Raw genomic sequence first — 25670 nt, forward strand, 5'->3', positions numbered from 1 at the left:
TGAGAATCCTGTGTTATCAAGGCAGTTGCAGTTTTCAGACAAGCTGGCAGGTCAAATTGAAACTCATGTGAATACACGGCTGCCTCTCCTTGCTAGATCTGAACTCACATGACTTAACTTCAAGCAGAGAATATATTTTCTGTTTTTATTAAGACACAGCTGCAATAAATGGCGCAAGTTATTGCCAGCCAAATAAGAATGAGGTAAACAAGTATGAGCATGAGGTTCATAGTAATGAACTAAAATGAAAGCATTTGTCTCTCTCTTTTATTTACTGATATGTGAAAATACAGATTGTGAAAGGCCACTTCTCTAATACACAGCTAATATTAAAAGAAATAGAAGATTAAGGCCAATGCTTTGTCCTCAGTTACTGTGTTAGATGAAGAGCACTGGAGCAATTAGGCCAGTGACCCAGAGCAGTGTTACTTGGATTGGAATCTGGCCCCAAGCAACTTGTTCAGGGTCATACAGTCAGGGCTTTCATCTCTGAGGTCTGTTTTCTTTCATTGCTTGTCTTGGACACATAGGCAGTTCCACAGTCCCAGAGGCAGCTGTACTTGTTCATTCATCGGGAGAGAAAATCCTCATGCTATAAGAAGCTCCAGTTCCCTTCCTGCTCCGAAATCTGCCCTTTAGTAATCAATAGGGTGGAAGTCTGCTGAAAAATGCCACTTCCCTGTTTTCCAGCAAAGTAGTACTAAGATAGCATCCCTCCGAAAATAAAGTACAAAATGGGTCTGAGCACAGCCTGATGTATGGCCAGGATTTCATAAGGAGGCATAGACACCTGACGAGATAGGCTTCTCCTGCCAAATGAATAAAGTCCATGTGATAAACTGATCTGCTTTTATAGTAGTCTTTCTGATGTAGTTGCTTTCAAAATCTGAAAGTCCATGTAACTGAAGGTATGCATTATATGCAAATTCTAGTATACATAAGTGGCTGTAAAGTTCATTTTAATTTTTAAATGACATTTAAATTAAGGTAGAAGATGGCTTAGAGCTTTTTGCATCCCTTATTACCTTCTTTCCATTTCAGCATCTGAGAAATACTCATTTTAATTAAAATCTGTTTTTAAAATGCATCCTGTCGTCAGCACATGCTGAGAAGAGCCACTTACCACCCATGCACTGTAAGCTTGCTGTGCTGAACAAAATGAGAGCATTACTTTAATTAGTAGTAAATATTGTCATGGCTTAGTGTTTGTGGTCTACTATAATGTCCTGCTTGATTTCAAGAAGGTAGAATTGCTCTAGTCTAGCTTAAATGGTCAGAGGCATAAAAACTGATGGTGTGCCAGTAGGAGTTGCAGTGCAGCTGTAGCTATTTTTGTCGTACTGCAATTCTCATTCCACAGAAGGCTGCAGAGAAGCTTGTTTAGATTCAGTGTGATGAGGGATAGTAAAAAGAAAAATAAACCCACATCTTTAGTGTAAGCAGCCCAAGAAAACTTCAGTGGGAGCAGTATATCAATATGAATCTTTTTGCATATATGAGTCACTCAGCAGACAGGATGAGGAGCAAGGTGCTCATGTTTGGTGGTGGTATTCATTCTCAGTTTCAGTTTATCTGGCCAATTCAGTTTACTTGGTTTTGATATCTATGGGTCATAAAAGGAGTTCCCACCGCTTCTCCTCAGTTGTCTACCACAAAGATGTGGTCAGGCCTTAGGGCATGTTAGGATCAGTAGATCTGCATATATTACATAAGGGAAAAAGTAGGCATGATGGCATGTCAATATAACCTTCTGGACTAGGTGGCTTTTTAGCGTCTTTCCTGGTCCTGGTCCTTAGTGATGCAGTGTGTACCTACATCACAGCCTTCCAGCTACACATCTGATAATGTTATTCTTAACTTTTCATCATTTTCCCATGTATTTTTTAACACAGTGAAAATTAAATTCTGTGTGCACGTGTTTGTTTAGTGTAGCATTTTACTGAGATAACACTCCTCAACTTATGAGTAATAAACATGTGAAAAGGAAAGAGGAAAAACTGGGTAATAGTGGCCCAGCCTCGTGGAACACCAAGTACTTTACAGAAGCATAGAGACATCCAGTGTTCAGGAAAATGTTCTTTAAAAAATATCCATCAAGAGTAAGGGAAACTCTAAAAAGGTATCATTGTATCAACAAAATCTTGCGTCTATTTCCATTTTAGTACTCAGTCTATCTGAAAGTCTAGGGTTTTGGCTGCTATTGACATTCTGAAAATGTGGTTTAGTTTTGAAAGAGTAAGGTATAAATACTAAATACTTCTAAGACATCAGGATACCCAATAATAATGTAATCTTAGTGAAAGAATAAGGTCAGCCTTGCTATATTAGCCATGGACCAGATTTTCAGTCAGGTTTTGTCTTATGCTTTGGGTTTGTGGAGATCAAGTGTGCCTCCACTTTCATAGGTATGAATTGTTAGATATTTGCAGTCAAGTTTTCAGAAGGTCTCAAGTAACTCAGCTTAAATCCTGTTGATTTCAGTAAGACTCTTCTAAATCATTTAGGTACTTCTGAAGATGTTACCAAGTGTTACCTAAATTGTTGCTTCAAGTGAAGAGGAGTCAAAATTCAAAGGAAGAATTAACACTAAATTGGAACAATTGGCTGACAACAACAGAGGGCAACTCACAGTGATACAACTGAACTTTCTTTATGGTAATAAGAGGAAACAAATATTTTGAGAAATTAGTTTAATGATGCAATGTAATGCATTATTTATTTTTAATTAAAATTAATCAAAATACAGTTATTGCATAGCTTACCTTTAATTGCAGTTAGCAAGATAAAAATCCATCCACATTCAAGATTAAATGGTCTTGAGAGGTTTGATCCTATTAGTGCTTTCAGAAAAAAATAACATGGGTATAAGTGAAAAACTCTGAAGTATATGCAGAGAAATTATTCTTGAAAGTTTATCCCTTTGAAAACATCAGTCTAGAGGGTATTTATGAGTCAGATGTAGATTTGGTTTTGCTTTAGGAGTTCAGAAACTGGCTGCACTATAATACTTACTTTTTTCCCCATGTTCTTTTCCTTGTTTCTCTCTAGCAGGAGTCTTGCACATTATCAGAGGTTGCTGCTTCATCATCTGAATCATCAGAAATGATGAATGCAACTTTGGAAGTAATTACAAAGATTGGCTTCAGCTAACTCTTAACTTCTATGACCCCCCTCCCCAGTCTCTGAAAAGAATTTAGACTCATCCAGGGCAGTTAAATATGAGAGCTAACTGCAGGTACTTTGATTATCTGGTTTAGGACACTGTCTTTCTTCACTGAGTGGTAAGTGAGCCTGAGGATACTCACTACCTAAAGCTGATATTGGTCTTTGTTATTGTTTTCTTCATTCTTAGCATAGTAAGAGTATTGTGGTTTCCACAGCAGTACATAGAATCATAGACATCATATCAGTATTGCAGATGAACATCGTTGCAAGTCATATATATATAAAATCTTTTGGAAAGTAGCCTTTGCTTTTGAATTAGAGGATACATGTTTTGTATAAATTTTATTTCAGGTATAGTTTCACAGACATCTGTGGTCTTATCTCAGGACAGAATGTTGTTCCTGCTTTTTTCTTGTTACTGTATTTATTGTCATTTTTAAGAAGCAAATAAATGTTTGGGGTATTATCTTTAAAGCAGTGCATACAGCCCAAGAAATCCAGTCTTGGGAATTTTGTATCTAAGCCAAAATTTATATTCCACAGAAACGTTATAACAGGATTATTTGGTGTCTCCTTACTAATTATAGTAAACTTCCCTGTACTTAATTTCCTGTTGAACCTAATGTTGCATTCAGTGTCTACTGAGAGAATGCTTGAGCTGTAAACCAAAGCCCTACAGCTCTAATGACATAATCACATTCCAAAATATTCCAGTGTAACTCTTTATTTGCTACTACTAGATGTCGGGTTTGCCACGCTTGCAAATTGGTGTTCAATCAAACACCATTCCTATTGGTGTTAGTTTGAGAAAACTTAGACCCTGAAGTCCCATCTGTACAAGATCGTGGCATACATGATAGTCAACTGCTTTTCCTGAGGGCAAATGAGTATCTCAGTTGAGTTAGTATTCAAGCAAATGGTGAAACTTGACTGTGCTGCTTTTCCTTCATTATGCACTGTCCTTACGTTGCTATGCTACATGTCCTGTCAGGCAGCAACTGAGCCTCAGAGACATATATGTGAAATGAGAGGCTGCTTGAAGAACAAGGTGTCAGTCCTGTAGCCGGCAGCAGACAGTGAGAAATGAGGTTTGGGAGAGAGTGGGGCGCTGCTCAGTGGGAGCTAAGAACCTGCACATTATTTGCTGTCAGTGGCAGGATTGAGACATTGTGCTGCTCCTGATTTGAATCACGGGACCACTTGTAGAGTACATTTGCTCTCCATGTGAGATGGAGGAATAATTGAGTCCTTTGCAAAAGGCTGAGAGGAGTTCTTTAATACAGAAACTAGGTAATCTGGAGATTGATCAGTGCTTTACATAGGCATAGTTTTGGGTACCCTCTCTGCTGAAAGAAATGGCTGTAGTTAAGGCAAAATTGTGCTCCCAGACAACAGTTGTGTTCTCTTTGTTTTGCAATGTGGAATATTCCTGCTGAAGTCAATGGTAGATTAGTAGGAAACAGCTAAATTAAGCCTTGAGTTAAAATCAAGTAACAAGAGAATATGACTGTATATGAAAGTTTCAGACACACTCAGTAAATATAGATATACGTATTCCAGTTGTACATGGTGGTGCTTTACATTTTGGTCAGAGTGCACATTATCTTACTAGAAAATGCACAACAGTAGCATTGGGGACATGGGGAAGAAATGGGGAGAAGATTTAGAGGGCTTTACCCCTCTAGCGGGATTTATGGAGCCAGGCATTTTCTCTTTATCTAATGTAGTAATTGGTTTTGCAAGGACATTTATTTAGAAATGATTCTTGAATATGCTTATATAAATATAAAAATCTGTATTGGGAGTTAGTTTACGAGGATTGTGAGGCAGAGGAGAGAGACATTTAAGAGTATGAAACTATTCAGTCTCATTTGTACATGAAAAAAGCACAAATAAGGTGTGAATGTTACTTAAGCAGTTATGGATAGTAAGTTGAACTTTGAAATAGAATAGCTATCCTGGAGCTATTTGTTATGTGGCCTAACAAATAACATCTTTGATTTGGTAGTTTTACAATTGTTATTGTATTTCTATTTCCTCTGTGTGATCAGTCTCTTTTGAACAAGGTGTTGCAGTGAACAGTGAAATTCTTTATATCCAGGTTAATTATTGCTTGGTAGGGACATGTTGTCCTTGTCCTGTAAAACAGTTTTATGTAGCTGTAGACCAGTTAATTCCAAAGCTCTGGAGAAAAATATTATATTGTATTTTTGCTTAGTTATATTTAAGGTATGAAGCTCATATCAAATTTCCTGGAACTTTCTTGTTATTTTGGATGGCTATACAGAAAGAAGAATTCTTCTTTCTATTATTTTTTTCAGGAAATACAATGCCTCCACAGTAAGTTGGAGAACTTAGTCTGAATTATAACACTCAAATATTGTCAGTCTGTATCAGTTTTATAGAATTACAAACTTAATATTTCACCTTTATAGAGCTGATATATGACCAACTAGCTGAATTATCAAGACAAGGAAAGGCAGAAATTTCCATTTCAGAAGGTGTAAAGATGTCTTTGTTCATTTCATGGGAGTTACTGTTTCTAAATCAGTTGTTTTCAATTGTTATATCTATCTTAAGGTCCTTTCCAACCCTAACTATTCAATGATTCTATCTAGTAAGAGGATTTCTTCTGTCTACATGATCTTTGTGAAGTTGATCCCCCCTTATCAAACATTTCTACTTCAAAAGGTCATAGCTAATATCTCTCATTTGACATGCATGTCTCTCATGTATTGAAAATGTTGAGAAAAATACTTTCTGTTTTACCTAATGTATATATTTTAAGATCTCCAAAAGGAGACATTTAAAAAAAAAGTGATTTGTATTGCAAGGTTTTGTTTGGCTTCTAGTGTGTTTATTAAATGTGCTATTTGTGTATAATATAAACCTGTTCTTTGGGGTCTCAAAAATTGCTTCACCTTATAGCTTATTGCTCTATGCCTCTCAACCTTATGTACATATCTTCTGATTTTCAGCTACCTTACCAGAATGAGTTAAGGATCCAGTGTTAGCTTCTAATATGCTATCTAGGTACAGTTTCACCTTGCTTATTTTCTGTCTCACAAACCCTAGTCACATTTCCCTTATCAAATTCCTAGGTTTTCATGGAGCTGACACTTTACAGAAATAACTGCAGGGGTTAATATCTTGTGTGTCTTTCTAAAGGTGGTAGAGAACAACACTTTGCACTATGTTCTGCATGACAACAGCTCACATAAACACCAAACTACGTGAACCAGATGAGTGAAATTACATCAGTGTGGGAGAATATTGCGGTGACATAGAAGCAGCATAATGACTGTTCCACTGGCTTTCCTTTTCCAGTTGCTGGTTGTGGGATATCACAAAGGCTTCCTTGTGCTTTTGGCGTTCCCAGTTAGCTCAGTAACTTCCAGGTATCTTACCTGCCATGAAAAATTGCAGCAACCAAAAGGCTTCCAGCAGGTGCTTTAGCACTGAGTTTAGATGAATGGAACAATTACAACTGAATCTGGTTCTTTTTTGTAGCAAGCTTTCAATCCTGGGCCATAGGTCAGTGGCAGAGGTGGAGATTCTTCAGGAACTTGGCATAATACACAGGCTTAGTTTTCTGTATTGCCTGTATATTACCCCTGAAATATGTGCTTTGTATCACCTAGGTTTCCATATTTTTTTTCCCATCACAAAGCCATTTTTGATCATACAAATGTCAAAAGATCTCATTTTTTGAAAGTGTGTTGAACTGTTTTCTTTTTTGTTGCTGCTAGTGGTATATTCAGAGAACAGCCGGTCTTCAAATAGACTTTGAGTAAGACCTCTTACTTTAACTTTTGTCTAGCAAGTTTTAACTAAGCCTTAAATAAGTGCCTTGACTTTAAAAGGTATTGACATTTATGTATCTTCATTAGATTCTTTGGGTATTATTAAATTCATTGACTTTTAACACTGTGTGTATTTGAAATCTCTAAACACAGGCATGTCTATGGAAAATTAAACTTTTTTAACAGTTGTTTTTTCACAAATCATTGTGAAGTCAAAGTTTAAGAAACTGCTGTCCTCAAGTATCATCTGTCACCACATCAGCTGAGAATGTGGTAGTTAAAGTAGTGAGCTCTTGGGATGTTTCAGTGTAACTTACAGCCATCTCTAACAAGCATTCCACTGTTTGTGTTGTGTTTTGTTGTAAATCTAGACTGTATTAAATGCAAAGAGCTCTGTCCTCAGATAAAGAAACTTCCTAATAGCAACCATTTCAGATGCAAGGGCAAGCATGAGATTTACAAATTGACAGTCTGAAATGCCATTATGGTTTTTATGAATCTCTCGAGAATGTGTTTTCTTGAATGTGTTATCATCCGTGGCAATAGTTTGGCAGCTCAGGAGAGGCATAATAGTGATTTTTGAATGTTTGCCCCAAGAGCATCTGAAGTTCATGTTTCCCACAACATGATGCTAAAGACACTGAAGTTTTATTCCTGAGTACAAAAAAGTTAGAACCAAATGATTTGTCTTTGTCCATACAACTGCAGATGCCAAATGAGGCAAGCCTATTTATACATGTTTAGGAGGGTTCATAATATGTTTAAATGAAAATGTTAAGTTGCACTTCGTTAAGCTGATGCAATTTGCATCTTGAGGGACAGAAAGACAAAGAGTTAGCAGGAAACACAACTGACAAGAGATTTTAAATTGTGCAAGGAAAAGCTATTTTACTGTTCTCCTTTCTGTTGGTTGTTCTCTTGGCATGTTTGGGCTCAGTAATATAAAGCACATTTACATCACTTCGGAGATGTACAACTTTCCTCCACTACTTAGGACAGCTCTGATTTTAGTGGCATGAGGGTTCAAACAGACCCCCTTTCTCCCTGTTTATTCCAAATCTGGTTAGATATTTACATTTTTTTTTCCACATAAAAAATGAGTAAATTATTTTTGTCCAGATATAAGACAAATAGCTGATTTGGTTGAATCTAAACCCTGTGAAGGGGAAATAGCAATATGAAAAGCCTTTGTATATTACCTTGGTCATTTCCCCTAGTATTCAAGTCTAAATTGCAAAAAAAGGGAAATATTTTACAGCTATATTTTGTCATCCAGGATGACACATACTCCCTTGCCCTGCTGTGAAGTTAACATAGTTTTAGAACAAGTATTCTAAACTGATAAATATTTGTGACTGCGAATGCCCAGTAAGTACCAATCAGAGGGTGTGTTAAGGTTCTTTTCACCATCCTTCCACTGCTGCAGATGTTAAGGGTTTAACTTGTTTTGAGTGATGAGGCAAGTTAAAAAAACCCATCATCCTTTTCCAGATCTTTTCAGTGTGGACTTAACAAATTCCAAGTCTTTATCGTTTGTCGCCAATAGGGACAGATGAAAGCCATGAATTTTCAATGGGAATTTTCTGCCTTTTTTTTTTTCCCCAATCAGAGATAATTTATGTAAGCAGAAGATATAATGTGGATACTAAATTAAGTGTGTCTATGTGTATATAAATAAAATGGGTTTGCTATCCATTTGCCAGCATTTTGGCTCAGCTGCAGCAGTGAGTATCATAACTGCTTTAAAATTGATTAGACAATTTAACTTGAAATTTAACTCTGGCTATGGCAGAGAGAGATAAGCCTGTGAATAGGAGCATAAAACATTAATCCTGCAGTTCTCCAGCTGATCTCAATAAAGCTGGCATGTTGTATTTATTCTTTGGCTTTCAAGAAATGTAAAGTCTTTTGCTTCCAGTGTGACCTATGCACACTAGTGGTCTTTTTCTTCTTATTATATGGGTCAAGAATCACTGGACCCTTTCACTTGTTCTAAAGGTGAACTGGGGGTTTTTTTATTAGATTAGAGGTGTTTCTGCAGCACACAGGGGTGACATGCCTAGGATTTTTGGCAGGGGAAACCAGGTTTGTTTGACTACTAGTTCTTCTATAAGTTTCTGCCCAAAAGAGACCTGAAAACAGTGACTCTATACAGTCCCACTGTGGCTTCCAGTGTTAAAGCAACATGAATGTGCACAATGAAATAGCCATTTTAACTGGACGCTAATCTATTTTAGTTTTATATGGAGCTGTTCAGAGCAGCATTTTCTATACTACTTTCATGTTCAGTTTTTGTCTGGGTTGTGATGCTTCTTCAAAGAAAGGTCAATTTAGCCTCATTGAAGTGGCAAAGTGATGAACATGAAAGCAGCCAGGTCCAAGTCCTTCTCCACCTATTCTCACATCCATATCAGCTGCAGTTTTTGAGTGCTTTGGGGCAACTATGTGCTGGTTTTGAGTAAGTTCAGCTACATTTTCTGTTTTCAGTAGACATCCTGTTTCCTGATGTTGAGCTATTGTTTAAGTTGATCCTGGTATAAAGAAGTGTCTTGAAGTGAACATGCTTTCTGATATGAAAACCAGTTCAAAATGCTCACCAAAGCACAAGGGGAAAAAAAGGCAAGGTACAAATGTGTTACCTTTTAGTCAGTTATATCTCTCGGGTTCTGATCTCCATGACACCTATAGTACTCTTACAACACACTTGAAGTCTCCAGTTTTAACTAGCAGGTCGTCTGCTTAGCAGTGTTTTGCAGCAGCCCGTATTTTTAAGTGGTTTGGATGACAATACTATCACACCCTAATTGAACCCCCACTTTAACACCAAACAGTATTTTCTTAAAACACCTGACTTCAAAGTTTACTCAAAGCTACCCTTGTGCTATTGAAAATTCTGCCTGTTCTTACTATTTTGACTTACGTAACTGTGTATTGTAGTGGGATGCTTTTATAATATTGATAAACTCTAATGGAAATATTCAGCATTATGTGCTTGTTATAAATGGTGTATGTATATTATCAGACTGGATAGGATATTCTTACTCTCTTTCTATGCTATCCTGTCATCTTAATTAGGGTGCAGTGATATTAAGCCCTCTATCTCACATTTTTATGTCATATTGCAGTACATCTCAGGACAGAATGCTGTTCCTAACATTGGAAAGCACTATTTTCTTTTTTCATAACCCAGATTCCAGTTAGAGCTTATGCTCTGTAAGAGAATGCTGCTTCAAAATTTCTTGGTGGTCTGAGTGCTAGGGTGTCTGCTGCATGGGCAAAGCTGATCACTGTATGTTTGGTTCCTAACATCAGTCAAATCTAAGAAAGGAGGAACATACTCTTTCCTTTTTGATCTTGTTGCCATGCAATGGTATACCTGTTGGTATTCAAAAGTCACCATTTACCAATGCTCACTGAATCATCATCCTCCTTATTAGTACTATGTATCATTATCAGGTTCCTATTACTCCCTGTCTACTCAATGGATTCTGACCTTCAGGACAACACAAATATGTATCAAAATAGAAGTATGCATTACAAATATCACAGATATTTCATATTTTAAATAGAAGGGAAACTGGAGTATTGCTTGCTGGTGATAATTGTGTTGTATTCTACTTTCTTACTTAATATTCTCTTCATATTCTGTTTGTATTTAGAAATGTGTGAAATTATTTTTTCCACTCTCAAAGAGCTTTAAATGCTTCAGGGAAGTGTTTATTTTGGATTTTGTTCCACCATAAAGAAAAGGATGGCTTAGCACTTAGTAATGCAAGTGGTTTTGTTTTCTTAGACTGATGTTAAAATGTTGCTAAGGATTACCTGAAGATTTTTCTGCTAGACATTTACTTAAACTATTATTCACTTCTTAGGCAACAGAATTAAAGGATCAGGGGTACAGACATCTAAAGGTGTATGCCAGCTGTCAATTCCAATAACTGTACAGAAGAAAATACCTATTTACAGAAGCACTTTTGCTCCTGAAAAAAGGTCCTTTTTCATCTCTGTTACTTTTTGTCAATGGTCATTACTGCTTTGCACATGTGTCCTGAAGCTTAAACTACTGTGGCTCTGTGTAACTTGACTAAGGCCCATAGGTATGGAATACAGAAGGTCACTTTTGGGGCAAAGAAGTTGCACGTTAACACATGGTGGGTATATGTGGCTTGGATTTCCTAACTGCATGCCAGTTCAGTTACTTGGTGTTCTGGGATCCAAGTCTGTCCAGCTCTGCAGGTCTGAGAACTGCAGCAGCATCACTCCATCCTCTGCTTAAGCACAGACCCTTGCACCTAGGCAAGTGATCCCATGTAACCCTTTCAGTGTACTTAGTAGAGCTTTCCATCATTTTTCAAATACAAAATGCTTATAAAAGAAAGCAGTGCCATTTTCTCCCTGCAGGCTTCCTGAAGTCTCACGCTGGGAAAAGCATTTACTATGTATTTCATATGAACAGGAAGCTTTCGGTAATGACTGCTATTTCTGCATCTACAGCAGCAAGTCCAGCTGTTGATAATGTCATTGTGGATGGCACAAATAGGGTAGGATTTTAGCATCTGACTTTGATGTTAGTTGAGAAGTAAAAAAGAAAAAAGGCGATAGGATGTGTGAAGTATAAACAGCCTGTGGGATGTAAAGGCACAAAATGGAACAGAAAGCAGAGGAATATTATTTTTGGTTCTTGAAATCATCAGTAACATTACTTTGTTCAGAATACTAGCTGCAAATCTGTGGGTTTTGCAAACTCTATGATTGAATTTCATATGTCCACGAGAATTTTGAACAATGAGGCCAACATTAATATTCCTGCATTAAGGTGCTGGTGTAATTCTTTGACAGAGCATGTTGGGAGGTTGAAATGTCCCTCATGTTTCCAAGTCAAATTTTTATTATTATTACTGACCAGCTAATGGTTTTCATCGGTTATGGTGGAAGTATAAATAGTATGTTTTTCTGTAATTAGATGTGACTAAAAACAATCCTGACAGTGTGTTGCCTCACATCTCTGCATGAGCTTCCTGTCTTCCTCATCTGGACAGATTTTGGAATCTTTCTTTCTCACACAGACTTTAGTCCTGGTTTTCTCCTTTGTTTCTTTATAATTTTATCTATGTTTGATTTTTTAATTCCTTTTCTATGCTGTGTTTCTTTACCCCTTCTCTTACATCATTGTCTGTATTTTTTCTTTTTCACCCACTCATTTTTCTCATTTTTTTTCTTGTTTAAAATTGCTTATTCACTTTGGACTTGTGTCTTACGTAGTACATTATCACCTATTGTTTCTGAAGTTTACTGTTCATGGAATGCTCTACTACAGGGTTGTCTTGGGAACTAAGGGAAAACCTAGTTTTAGAACCTGTGATGCTTTTTTGAGGTCAATGGTTATTTGTTCATCTGCTATATACCTTTAGAAAAAACTTCCCAAGGACATTGCAGGATCTCAACTGGGAAAACAGAATAGAAAGAATAGACCAGAAAATGAAACGGGTGTGTATCTCCCTTTTACTGTGGCTCAACAAGGTGATCACTGTTAATTGTTTCATTGTCAAGGATACAGTACTTTATGTATATGTGTACATATATATGCCATCTATAAATCTTGAAGAGATTGGTTTTACTTTGTGCTTGAAAAATAGATTTAGGATGAATATGATCTTAATTTGTATTTATCTCACTGAGAGGTACAGATAGAGCTATTATATGAACTGTGGATGTTGCTGCCATCTTAGTTAAATGCTGTAGGACCAGATAACTTCAAATGTTTTTTATTCTCAAACTGCAGCTGCACACAGTTGTGATATTAACCAGTCTCTGCAGCCTGTTTACATGTTATTAGTGCTTATTCACATGAGGAATTTCATCCCTTTCCAGTGTTTCCTGTCACTGACATGGACACTTGCATAATTGTAACTCATAGTTGCTTCTGAGTACCACCTATGTGCCTTTATTAAAGGCTACTCAGAAATGGGATTGTATCGGAACACAGAAAACAGATACCTAATAGGTCTTTAAATAAACAAATCATGCTTACTTTTTTTGTGCAGGAAACAAATCACAAGATAGTGGGATTGCAGAGATGGAGGAACTTCCAGTGCCACACAACATCAAAATAAGTAACATCACATGTGATTCCTTCAAGATTTCTTGGGAAATGGATTCAAAATCCAAGGACCGTATTACTCATTACTTCATTGATCTCAACAAGAAAGAAAATAAGAATTCCAACAAATTTAAACACAAGGTAATTTTCATTTTAAAATCCTGAGTTTAAATAGACGAGTCTCAGTGTTTTATTAACCTTTCAAAGGCAAACCATGAGAGACAGGTATTGGACATCCAGCAAAGGTGGGTTTTGACAATCTGATTGACTGTTTATTTTTTACTCTGAATATTTTCTCCATCTCTAGCCTGTGTGCGTGTACACACAGATGCATGTATTTCATATAAAACTGAACGTTACCTTTCCCTTCTTCATTTGGAAACAGTTTTTGAGACTGTACAATGTATTACAAGACAGACATTTTTTATTCCTGACTAGTTCTTAAGCAGTATTTAAACAATTTATATGTTTTGTGCCTGTCCTTGTTTAGTGACAAACTCATGAAAATAGCACGTCTTTAGAACAGAAGAGTCACAAATTCTAATGCACTTCTAGAAGGCTTCCAGCAATTTGAGTCTGTAGCATTCAGCACTGTGACCTGAATATTCATCTGTCCTCTTTCCTCAAGCCACTGATGCAGGGACATACTGAATGCACTGCAGAATCTGTACTTATCAAGCCCAGCAAAATTTGCTTTGACCTCAGAATAGTTGAAATGCTGACATATCCATGGAAACATGAAATGAGATAGAAAATTAAACAACACAATCATCTGCAAATTTAAAAACCATTTTGGCAAAATCTCTAAAAGATAAGGTTTGCCAAGGCACAAATGCCTTTCATTTTATTAATCTACATGGTTTTTTCTTATTCATGTGCAAACTAGTGTAAAGTTGTAAAATTTGGGTTTGTATAAAATAGAGCCACCTTGGCAGATCAAAAACTGAATACACTTCAAAACCTGTATCACAGTGATGAGACTAGTGTTAAAACGTTTGCAAATATATAAAGTATATTCAGCATACTTAGGGTATGCACAGTTTTATTACTTAAGGCTGTTGTTGTATTTGTGAAGGAGGAGGTTTCTATTGGTAGTAGTGTGCAAAGACTAACATTTTAATAAGGCTTTATCTTTTTCTCAATGCAGTTTGCATACCCCCCTTCTTTTTTTAAGACATGGAAGTATGATTCTTGCCATGTAATAGGAAATGAGATATTCAGATATTCAGCAAAACTAGGACTAAAACCTGGGTGTGCTGAGTTCCTGAAACTGAGAGCAGACTTTGAAAAGAGAAGGGTAGGATGAAATGGGAGAAAGAGCTGAAAAATGAAAGCTGCTGCTTTGGCAATGAAAAGGAGCTGCAAAGCAGGCATCTTTTGCCAAAGAGGAGAAGAGGTAGTGTGACTCCTGTATTAGTTACTCAGTGCTTGCAGGTTGTTCTTGGAAATCATTGCCATCTAGGTACTTTCAGAGTTGTCTGGTGGGTGCTTGTGATGGAGCAGCCATTTGCTGCACCAGAATCCCTGCTGCTCTTGAGCTGGCATGTGACCTCCTTTGCACTTCTTTGGGGGCTCAGCCAGGAATGAGAGCTGAGCAGAAAAGAGATGAAAGGAAGAAATGGAGAATCCCAATCCCCAGAGGAATTCCAATATGAACATTTGAACATTTTTTCCTGAGGTCAGGGACCTGAAAAAGAAAATAAAGTGTTTTCTTAGATAAAAAAGTAACAAATTAAGAGTTTTGAAAAGCATCATATCTGCCCATCCTCCACAGCTGTGCAAGAGATAAACCCTCTGCCCTCTGTTTAATGGGGTTAGGTAGTCAGCCCGTTTTTTGGTACATTAGAAGAGTTTCCTGATACACAGCTCAAAGGTAAGGCTTTGATGCATGGGGGCAATGAGGCTTTTAACATTACATAAAAACTGACAATTTATGGGGGTAAAAGCCATCACCAGTGTGTGAGCACAGAGACCAATGGAGGCAGTTTTTACCCTAGCCAAAGAAAAGATGACAGGAAAACTAATGATTTTCACTGTCACAGCTGTTGACAGAATTACCAGTAGCAAATTCAGTCCAATGGGATGCATTTGCAAGACAGTTCCAGGGTGGCAGCTTTAAATGTCATTTGGGAGTTCTTTACTTTTTCCTTGTAATTTTTCCCAACTGTCATTTGATTTAAATAAGAATTAGCAAAAAAGAAATCATGACAACAAAATGTTACCCTTGATTATCAGTCAGTCGCGTTTCAGTTCTTGTTACATCACAAGCTGCTAATTTTACACTTTGTTAGTACAGAAACCAAAGAATATTTTTTGCTGACAGGAAAACAATAAAAGAAATTTTTCCATAATAGAAGTACAAAAAAATGTTTTAGGTCTTGCTTACAGATCATGAACAGAAAATGTCTCTTTTCTATTTCTTTTTTCCCTAAGGGACTATTGTGCTGGTATTTATAAGATGACTATGGACTATTATTTATAGGTGGAGAACTATGGGTGTTATCTAAAATTCCTGCTTTTCACAAGGCAGCCATCTTATTATTCTGTGATTACTGATATATCCAAGAGTATATCTCTATCTATCTATACCTCTCTCTATTACAGCTCCTCGGGTGCACTGTGCAGAGAATCATTCAACTTCACTGAGCATCCTTTCACCCACAGTTCTAGCATAAACTGTCCAGTTCTTTATTTTTCTTTTCCCCCTTTGTGGTCTGTGCTGCAGCCTTTGGTGTGGTGGAGATGAGGCATTTCAACAACAAGCAGCTATTCTTTGTTGCACTGTAGTGCAATACACTGGAAGAGCAAAACAGAGTATTTGTATGAAATGGTGACTGGGTGGGAATCAAGAGGTGCAATGGCAGGCACAAACTCTCTAGCAGGATGGCTTGCTCTGGCCCTTCCTCTACATAAGGGTACTTTGATACATGTAAATCACACAAAGTTACTCTCGAAAAGTGTTTAATTTTCTCTGTTAAGGTTTGAGCAATACAGCAATACAGCAATACAGCAATAGAGGTGGACAGACTGACAGCAGAAGGAATTTTGTTCGAAAGAAACAATGAGAGCACAAGAAGCTCTTAAAGATACCCTTGTCCTCAGTAACGTGTCTTTGGCCCTAGTCTGAATTATATGTTTGGGTTATATATAATCATATCAGTCTATGGTCACTTGGAGCCAATAATATGCATACAAGATATCAGCGTAGCTCTTTTATAGCAGACTGTAGACCACTGTCCTCTTCCACTCTTATTTTTAATTATATTTATTTTTTTATTATTACTTTTATTTGTATCATTTTCATTGCTGCAGCAATCAACTGTGAGACATAACTAAGGTTTATGCAGGAGAGACAGGGGTTGGGAATTACGTTGCAAAAACAATGGGTTGTGAATTGATTTGATTGCATGCTGACTTGTGTATTGCTTTGTCTTTTTATTCCTGTCAGGATGTCCCTACAAAATTGGTGGCCAAAGCTGTTCCTCTGCCTATGACAGTCCGCGGGCACTGGTTCTTGAGCCCAAGAACAGAATACACAGTAGCAGTGCAGACAGCTTCAAAGCAAGTTGATGGTGATTACGTTGTTTCTGAGTGGAGTGAAATCATCGAGTTTTGCACAGCAGGTAATATTGCTGAGGAAACATGCACCTCAGGATGTATGTAATTAATGTCCATTGTGCTGTCTGAGTGGGTCAGCCATCTCCCAGTGCCACCTTGGCTGATAGAGTTAGAACAGTCACACTTGGAAACTAGAATTGGAACTTCAGGCTTTGTATGTGCTCAGGTTTGGTGCTTTCATGAGAGGCATCTGGACTGCCCCTTTGTTTTGCAGCAATGTAGCTGCCCCAGAGTGCTGTGCCTGACACTACTGCTTGTGCCAGGGTAGGAAAACAGGCTAGTGAACCAAAGGGAAGCAGGGCCACTTGCATGCCTGCTGCTGGCTACTAGCACCATGTGGCAGCTCCCTAGCAGACAGCTTGCTTAAGACTGCTACTGCTCTCCCTCCTTTGGATGATGCAAAGCCTGAGCACCACCAACACCTTGTCTTGGTGATTAGTTTAGCCTGTCATTGATTTATAAGTAAGTCTTCCTTTGGATGTTTATTGCTTAGTGCCAATGTGCTTACCTGTGTGAAAGCTGAGTGCTGAAGGGAACTCTCTGAATCCCATCTTGGTTGTGAGACTGTTTAAACTGGGTCCTAAGCTATTTTGACTTTAATTGTGGTTGTCTCACAACTGTGTACACTGTAGCAAACAGTTGATCAAATGAGAGGGCAGTTCTCACCTCCTCTGCAGTCCCAAATACAAGGAAACCAGCTCTAACAAGCACAGGCAATTCTGAGCTGAAAGTTGGTGTAGGCTTGCAGCGTATTTTCAGGGAAAGGAGTGGGGAGAATCAAACTTGGGTGTTCCAGCCATTTGTCTGTTGCCAGTACTGGAAACTGGTGCTGCTGTGTGATGTGAGGTATGTTACTGAGGCTGTGTTCTGTGCTGCACATCTGTGTAGCTTCTGGAGAGTAATGTGGGTTTCCCTGTCCCCTGTGCTAGCAGATTGTCTTTTCTTTCCAGATTATTCAAAAGTTCACCTAACGCAGCTACTGGAAAAAGCTGAAGTGATTGCAGGTCGTATGCTTAAACTGTCTGTTTTTTATCGGAATCAGCACAAAGAATATTTTGATTATATCAGGTAAGGAAGTAAACACATGTAACGTTGTTTGTCAAATTAAGGGAGTAGTGAAAATAAGTAAATGGAGGCAGCTGTACTAAAGCTGGAGCACAGTGTCTGTATGCTTTATTTGCCAGTTCAGAAGAAGTGAAATAATATATATAATTCATTTCTTCCACCTTGCGTAACTTAGCACTTCCATTAGGCAAAAAGAGTTTGTGTTTTGCAGCAGAAACTGAAGTATGCACAGGGCCTCCAGCCTGATTAAAGTGTCTGTTGTCGTAGTGGAGTGTTAGTAGCCAAATACTCCCAGTGTACTGAGAAATTCAGAGTGAGATGTCTAATGGTAGGAGGGCACAACAGTGTGCATAAGGCATTTGCCTGCATATAAGAGTTCCATCTCAAATACTTCCTCTTCACATGCAACCACCTCATTTCTATTTCCAGATGTAGTAAGTGGGACTCTGCAAACTGAATGTTAATTTACAGCTCAAGTGGGGAAGGAGTGGGGGTGATATTTAGATAATTTTACAGCACTGCTTCAGCTGGAATGGATAAATGGGATAGCTGGAGGTAGGCTCCTTATTCCTGTTGGAGACCCAGTGTGTCTTTGTGCATACATCTGGAAGCATCATTACAACAGAAGACTTTTCTGTAGACGGAGTCACGGCTCATGCACTGACTGAGCAGGAGCAGCCACCATGCAGAGGTAACCTTCCACCATTGGAAGGGCATGGCTGAGAGGTGAGCAGTGTGTGGAAAGCTGTTTCAGCACTGTCAGAAGGGCGCAGCACTGACTCTACTTCTCTGAGAGATGGGGCTGCTGCTGTGCCACACAATTCCAGTTTCCTGCCGGTGTCACACTAGCACCTGTCTAGAAACTAAATAGTCAGGGGAGTCCAGCTCCAAAGGGCAGACTCCACCACCTTTGGAAATGTCCCCATGTTGTAGTCATGAGTATCTGCTCAGGTCCAGAAGTGTTGTGTGTATTACAGAGCATGGAGTTTGCTTTTTTCTCCTCTGTGTTTTGGAAGAATTATTTTATTGCACATAGTGACAGAGCTGCAAAACTCAATGGAGGTAGAAAACAAATTGCAGTTGTTGAGGCTCTTTGAGGACTTCATAAATCTCTGTTGCCATCCTGGACTAGATACCACAGAAAGGAAAACCCTGTGATGGCTCTGATTTTCGTGTAGCTTTGTTTTCAGCTATGTGACCATAGAGCCTTGAAGATTGCTATGGAGGTGCATTTGTAGCTGTGCATTTGGCCTTGTTCAGCCAAATGTGACTCTGATTACATCGTATCTTTTCTCCTCCCTCCTATTATGTTCTCTCTTGAGTCACTACAGAGACATGTTTGTTTTCCCTTGTGTTAGTGAGTTACAGAGACAAAAAACTGTGTTTCATCAGGTCAGTATGCACTATATAGTCACAAGGGCCAGTCCTTCCACAATACACCATTCCACATGTTAGGTTAAAAACCTTAACCCCATGCTTCCTTTTATGAAAAATTCCTTGTCATACCATGCCTGTATATGGCTTCTGTGGTGTCATAAATAGTAAACAATCTTGGAAAAGCTTATAGAGTGGTTCTAGTACAACTGCCAAACAAGCAGTAAGAACACACTTGTAAGTAGTGTTCATGTCACTCTGCTGCTTGCCTCAGCCGGGAGCGGCTCAGATTCCCGGGAAGCGTGACCTATAATTAGCCTAATTGGCCACTGGATGTCAGTATCTTGCCATAGAAATGGCTCTGCAAGAGGCCTGGATTTTCAAGTTGCAGAGACCGGGGTTATTCAAGATGGTTTTGTTGTGTTGTTTTGTTTTGTTTTTTCTCCATAGTAATAGCTTCAGTCATAAAATAGTACTTGTACCCCCATACACATGCCCCCCGTCAATGTCTTGTGCAAAAGGGCTTGAGACAACTATAGTCTTTGAATGGCCCGAAAACTTTTGTAATAATTTATTTTAGAGTTAAATGAAGATATGCTGCTGCAGAGATTAGAAATAATGACAAATCACAGTTGGAGACATTACTGAGTTGATTTAGAATCGGTTTGTGTGTGTACACCTGAATCGGTTTGCTTTGACTCCTACCTCCACTTTAACCAAGTAAAACCTTCTCCCACACAGCATCACTTACCTGGTGCTCTTACAAGTTAAAACCAGCACGAGGGAGGGGACAGGTTTTCTTGGCTAGTTTCCTCTCTCTTAAAAAGAAAAAAACAGTAAAGCAAGAGGTGGATGAAAGGCTCTCCAGCCCCATAGCCTCATGCAGTTTTGTCACTGTGTATAATGGCGCTTTCATAGGGTGCCTAGTAAATGTGCTGTGTTGCAAGACTTATGAAACGGGATATTTCCCTTTCTGGTATGTCCTAGGTGCAGAGCATGCCAAAGCTGTCACTATGGCATTTCCAGAGAAGTGATGGGCACACGTTCTAGGCAACGTCCCGCTAGACACAAAATCTCAGGTGCTAAGGAGGATTAGATGAGGTGTTTTGAACTGTTCTCCTGAATTCAGCAGCCTAATGCTGCTCAGTGCAATTTGGGATTTAGGGGTTTAAAAATTCACTTGTTGCACTGAATGGTTCTTTTCACTGGAACCAAACTCAGCTAAGCTTGCACAAAGAAAAAGGAGTTAGTCTTGTACATGTTTTCCCCTTAGGACCAGTGACTGCAGGAGCTGGATACCAACCAAAGTGGAAACCAACCAAATTGCCCAATATTCTGTGCCCAGCTCTGCTCTGATTGAAGTCAGCAGTAGACAAACTAGACCTGAAATTACCATTTGGGGGAAAAAAAACAATGGCAGACAGTAAATTTGCTCCTATAAGCTCTCTGAAAAGCATCATTTAGAAACAACTTTCCCCAGCAGTTTTCTATGTTAAGTATATACTGCCTATGCTAAAAATACATGGGAACAAACAGTATGTTCAGCATATTGAGACTGACTTGCAATTTTCAACATGTGATTAAACTAATATGTGTTTATTGTTAGAACTGTAGTGGAAGGCTGAACAAATCAACTAATTAAAGATACTGGTGGTTTGGGAGCTTTTTTGTTTGTGCTATTCTTTGTCTGCACATAATACCCACACAGCTCACAGCTGACAGAGAAGCCAGACTGGAGAAGCAGGTTTTGCCCTTCAGCAGGAGTTATTCTAGCTCTTCCTGAGTCTAGCATCTCTTTGTTTCCTTGCTTCTAAAATGATGACACTAACCACACTTCTCAGTTTAAGGGTTTTCCATTATGTCCCTTCTGTACTATTACCAAAGAGCATGACGACCAAACTTTCCACTTTTTCTTTTAACATGTGTTACAAAATAAACAATACCAGTCATTCGTTTGTAGAGAGCATCATGGGAATGCTATGCAGCCCTCTGTTAAGGATAACAGTGGCAGCCACGGCTCTCCGATCAGTGGGAAGCTGGAAGGCATCTTCTTTAGCTGCAACACTGAGTTTAACACTGGGAAGCCACCACAAGATTCACCTTATGGAAGATACAGGTTTGAGATTGCAGCTGAAAAACTCTTCAACCCAAACACTAACTTGTACTTTGGAGACTTCTACTGCATGTACACAGCCTACCACTATGTCATTCTCGTCATCGCCCCTGTTGGTTCACCAGGAGATGAATTCTGTAAGCAGCGCCTTCCTCAACTAAATATAAAAGATAATAAATTTCTGACCTGCGATGAAGAAGATGGTGTTCTGGTTTACCATCATGCCCAGGATGTTATTTTGGAAGTAATTTACACTGATCCTGTGGATCTCTCCCTTGGCACAGTTGCAGAAATTACCGGTCACCAACTAATGAGCTTGTCTACTGCAAATGCAAAGAAAGATCCCAGCTGCAAAACCTGCAACATCAGTGTTGGACGTTAAAACTTCCCTCGTTACTTAGGAGCCTTCAAACCTCTGTTGCCCAATTCCATAGTCAGACATTTCTGTCGGAAGCATGCACATGCCGCTGTCACCAAAAGCAAACACGAGTCTTCAGAATCTCCAATAGCATTTTTAGTATTTCTTCTCTCCCTCTTTCCCTTCTGTTTCCCTAATGCTTTAAATGATTAGAAGTCCTGGATTTCTTTCTGGCAACCATTTATACCTAGATGCTGCAAAAATTGTTTTCTGTTTCTTGCCAAATGTAACAAAATCCTATATAAACTGCTTTAGCAAAATAAAAATAACGGCTTATAAATGGTGTTTAAATATGCATTCATTTTAACTACTGAACAAATACTGGGATAATTCCAAACAGCATGAAAGGTTGTAATTGCAGCATGATTTGAATTTCGGAGCCTAGAAATGTCAGCACTTCCAACGTGTTGTTTGACAGTGTTATTTATGTTATTTATATTAGCTAACTGAAAACAGAAACTGTGTCTCGACATAATAAATATAATAGAAAAATATTTTATTTGTACTGTTGTATAAAATATTATACAATCATATAGAATATATAGAATACATTTTAATATCAATTGTATACATATGTCATGAAATCATTTTCCCTTATCAAAGATGTAGTTTGTAAACTTCAGATAGCTCTGTATCTGTTCCTGTTGCTCTAGATGACTTTAATTAAAACAGATTTATGAAGGAGACCATTTCTGATTCATAAATGTTATAAATTATTAAGTCACTCCACTCAAACAAACAACAAACCTCTGAGAAATTAAAAAATTCCTTTTTTAGTATTCATACTTTTTCCTCCAAACTACTTGAAGACGCATATGTCTTCAAAATCATGCCGAGCCATTGCATACACTATGAATACAAACATGGGTGGTACATAATAGCCTTTATAAAATGAAAATCTTCTTACAAGATAGAAAAGAGGTTGCTTATATGACAGGGGCAATACAAAATGACAGTTAAAGCAAAATACCAAATGTGATTTAACTTATTCAAGTACCTTTGTGTTTTTGTTTGTTGTTTTTTTTTTTTGTTAAATACATTTTTTCATTATGTCTGGGGTAGCTGTTTCCTAGAATCCCTGCTTTTCACTTCTAGTAAAAAAGCCACTGATAATTCTTCTGTTAATAGTCCACATTTCACACAAATGGTTTATCACAAATAGTGAAAAAATCTTAATATTACAAAGTGTGGTGCTCTGAAAGTTAAGAAAGACACATAATTCCAATGGAAAAATAACCTGTTATAATCTCATTTTTTAGTAAACAAGAAGTCTAGCATTCCTCATCAGATAACTGTAACTATATACCATATACTTCATCTATCCAAAATATCTTAGCATAATGCAATTATCTAGCCTTTTTAAATACATATATATATACGTAGCAATCTGTAACACAAGAAATACTTTGACATTTTACAAAGTGCATGCATCTAAACAAGCTTTGGTACTTAGAAAAGCAAATATTTGTTAGAGCATCAGGCAAAATAAAGTGCAAAGTTTAATACAGAAATTAAAATTAGCATGTAGTTGATCTATTTACTGAGTTTTAAGTATGGTGAGCCAGGTTGTGTGAACTACATTGAAAAGGACAGCAGCCAGTACATTTGTTTTATCTCTTCCCAGTAAACTGTATCTATTTTATTTTGTCAAACTCTTATTTCTGAAAAAAATAACAGTTTTATTTGGCAGTCACATTCCATCCATCCTTCTATTTCTTTTTATTTTATTTTATTTGCATAGGCAGCATCACTTTATTGTACTCCCAGAATTTGAGACCAAATCCTGGTTCTTTGAATGCACCTTTCTTTGAAGCTACTGTAACTGAATGGCAACTCTGTCTCGAAAGAGAAGAGTATGGTCATGATTTTTTCCTTCATTTGTTTTATGCTCTTCTTTCTTTTAATCCAGTGAATCACACATTGAGAAGCAACATTAATAGTTAATTATGGTGCAAGTTAATTCTGGTAAGAAATGTGTGGTACATTACCATGTGCTAAGAAAGATGTACTAAAAACCTGGAGAGTGTTTCCTCGCACCTTTTTAAACTACGAACAGTTCAAACTGAGGTTCTACATTACATCAGTGTACTTTTAATTTCTAACATTCTCACAGTGCATTTCAAGGCTTTTTCAAAAGGAAAAAAATATATACTATAGTCCACTCACCTGTGCTTAATATTCCTGTGTATTGCTCTCCTCCCTCATCCCAGCTAGTATAACTGGTAAAGTGCATCAAAAAATCTCAGTGTGTTAAATAATTGTGCAGCAGACCAAGACCTGTAAAATTGCTTCCTCTTTTTCATTACTTGTTTGCTAGAGGACCATACCACAGCATTACATTCACTTCAGATTGTTTTGGAAATATCATGCTTACTGATGAGAACCTCCAAGAGCCTGATTTTGGCTTTTGTGTGCTTGTATTCAGTGTATTCCTCAGCCATTGGTGCCCGATCTTCTTTTTGAGGACTCCTAGGAAAAACAAATGAAAGTGCCATCACTCTTATGAGTATGAGGAGATACAGTCTTTGAAATTAATTTGGCAACAACTAGTGAGGATTGGGTTGGGGTTTGTTTTTTTTTCCTTAACTGTGGTAATTTGACAGGACCAAAAAGCCCTAATGGACAGAAATGAAATAATAGTATTTAAAATACTGACTTTTCATACACCAAGTAGTTTTCTTTCTTGTCAGCTATGCAAGCTTAACTACTTCATTTTGAAATATGCAGAGAAGACACCACATAGTGCTTTGAAAACTGTTACCAGGATACTACATGCCCATATCTTCTACTGTTTTCACCAAACAAGTCTGCTAAATGAAAGGAGGAGGAGGATAAGCAAAGAATGAAAAGTAATTAATATTTAGCTTTGGGTGAAAGAAGCTGGCTTCTGGTTTGAAAACTGGCCTTTTAAAACTAACCCAACTGCCAAGTGTAATCCCTGCAGACAGACATCCTCAGAAAGAGTCGTTAGGAGCCTCCCTTCAGCCCAGGAAAGATCCTGTTTTGACGTGGGGTTTATACCCACTGCATTCATGTCCTGGAACATCCTCAGGTCTAGACCCTCCTCAGGGATGCCCAAATCCCAGAGGACCTAAGCACAGAAATGGACATCTCCACAGAGACCAGACACCTCCATGGTATTTTCAAGTCTCTAGCTGCAGCTTTCTTGTTCTGCTCACCTAAGAGTACCTACCCGAGCAAAACCCAGCACACCAGCATAGGAGCCCAGTGAGGAGAAGGAGAGGGGTTTAGTTGAGCTGTTATTTACCTTCCTGTCTGCTTATAGAATTGTTCCTCAAACTCCCTCAGAGCTTTGCGAAGCCTTTTCTTATCTGCTCTTGTTTCTCTGAGATGTTCAAGCAGGACGGGCCTGTAAAACAGAGACAAGAACATGAAACCCCCATGTGTTTGGAAGTATTGTAAATGCTGCAGCTTTGGGTAATAAGCAGCCTGCTGCTATGGGACATGCTGTCAGTGCCCCAAGGCATTCCACCACACCCCTCCCAACTATAGATATAAATAGCTGTGCAATCACTGTGATAAACAGTTGTGCACCTTCCCTTACACTACCATTCCCACCTTTTAATAAAGTGAAGATGGGGACTCTGTCTACAACATGGGAGGAAAAGTTGCTTGTGGTCTTGATTCTGTGTGGAATTAATGGAGTTTACGGGGCTCAGCATCTCACAGGAAATGTTGTGCATCTCTGTAACCGATTTAATAAAGTCACCATCCAAGCCCTATTCCTGAAAACAGCTGTTACCAGACATTACTGTGATTCAGTGGAAATGCTAGTGGTACCAAGAATCAACACTTTTGGAGGCCATGTCAGCTGGTATTTGTAGATTAAGGTTTTAAGCAGAGAAAAAATTCTGTCATGATATATGCAGCTGGTTTGGGTTGTTTTTTTTTTCCATAATAACAAAATTCACAGAAATACCTCCACAGCATTTGTGACCAAACTGTTACATATACAGTTGAGTTACTTAAAAATCAAGGCATTTTTATTTGCTC

The 25670-nt window shown here is 38.1% G+C and overlaps 2 protein-coding genes across 7 annotated transcripts in view; one reads left to right on the plus strand and one right to left on the minus strand.

The window, feature by feature from the left end:
* PHYHIPL (phytanoyl-CoA 2-hydroxylase interacting protein like) overlaps window positions 1-22343 on the plus strand; it is a 34276-nt gene extending 11933 nt beyond the window's left edge. For all 3 annotated transcript variants that reach the window (XM_005153652.3, XM_031053161.1, XM_031053162.2), the window contains exons 2-5: window positions 13013-13209; window positions 16517-16691; window positions 17637-17754; window positions 21086-22343. In XM_005153652.3, the coding sequence (XP_005153709.2) occupies window positions 13013-13209; window positions 16517-16691; window positions 17637-17754; window positions 21086-21620 (1025 nt within the window). In that variant the 3' untranslated portion in view covers window positions 21621-22343. The remainder of the gene's footprint in view (window positions 1-13012; window positions 13210-16516; window positions 16692-17636; window positions 17755-21085) is intronic.
* A 294-nt stretch (window positions 22344-22637) lies between these two features.
* Window positions 22638-25670, minus strand: part of FAM13C (family with sequence similarity 13 member C) — a 55857-nt gene continuing 52824 nt past the window's right edge. For 3 of the 4 annotated variants that reach the window (XM_031053160.2, XM_031053159.2, XM_031053157.2), the window contains 2 exons: window positions 24925-25026; window positions 22638-24125 (listed from right to left, as the gene is read on the minus strand). In XM_031053160.2, coding sequence (XP_030909020.2) covers window positions 24002-24125; window positions 24925-25026 — 226 coding nt within the window. In that variant the 3' untranslated portion in view covers window positions 22638-24001. The remainder of the gene's footprint in view (window positions 24126-24924; window positions 25027-25670) is intronic. The other variant, XM_031053158.2, reaches the window with a different exon arrangement.

Source organism: Melopsittacus undulatus, chromosome 4 (genome assembly GCF_012275295.1).
Source record: "Melopsittacus undulatus isolate bMelUnd1 chromosome 4, bMelUnd1.mat.Z, whole genome shotgun sequence".
In the NCBI taxonomy this organism is placed as follows: Eukaryota; Metazoa; Chordata; class Aves; order Psittaciformes; family Psittaculidae; genus Melopsittacus; species Melopsittacus undulatus.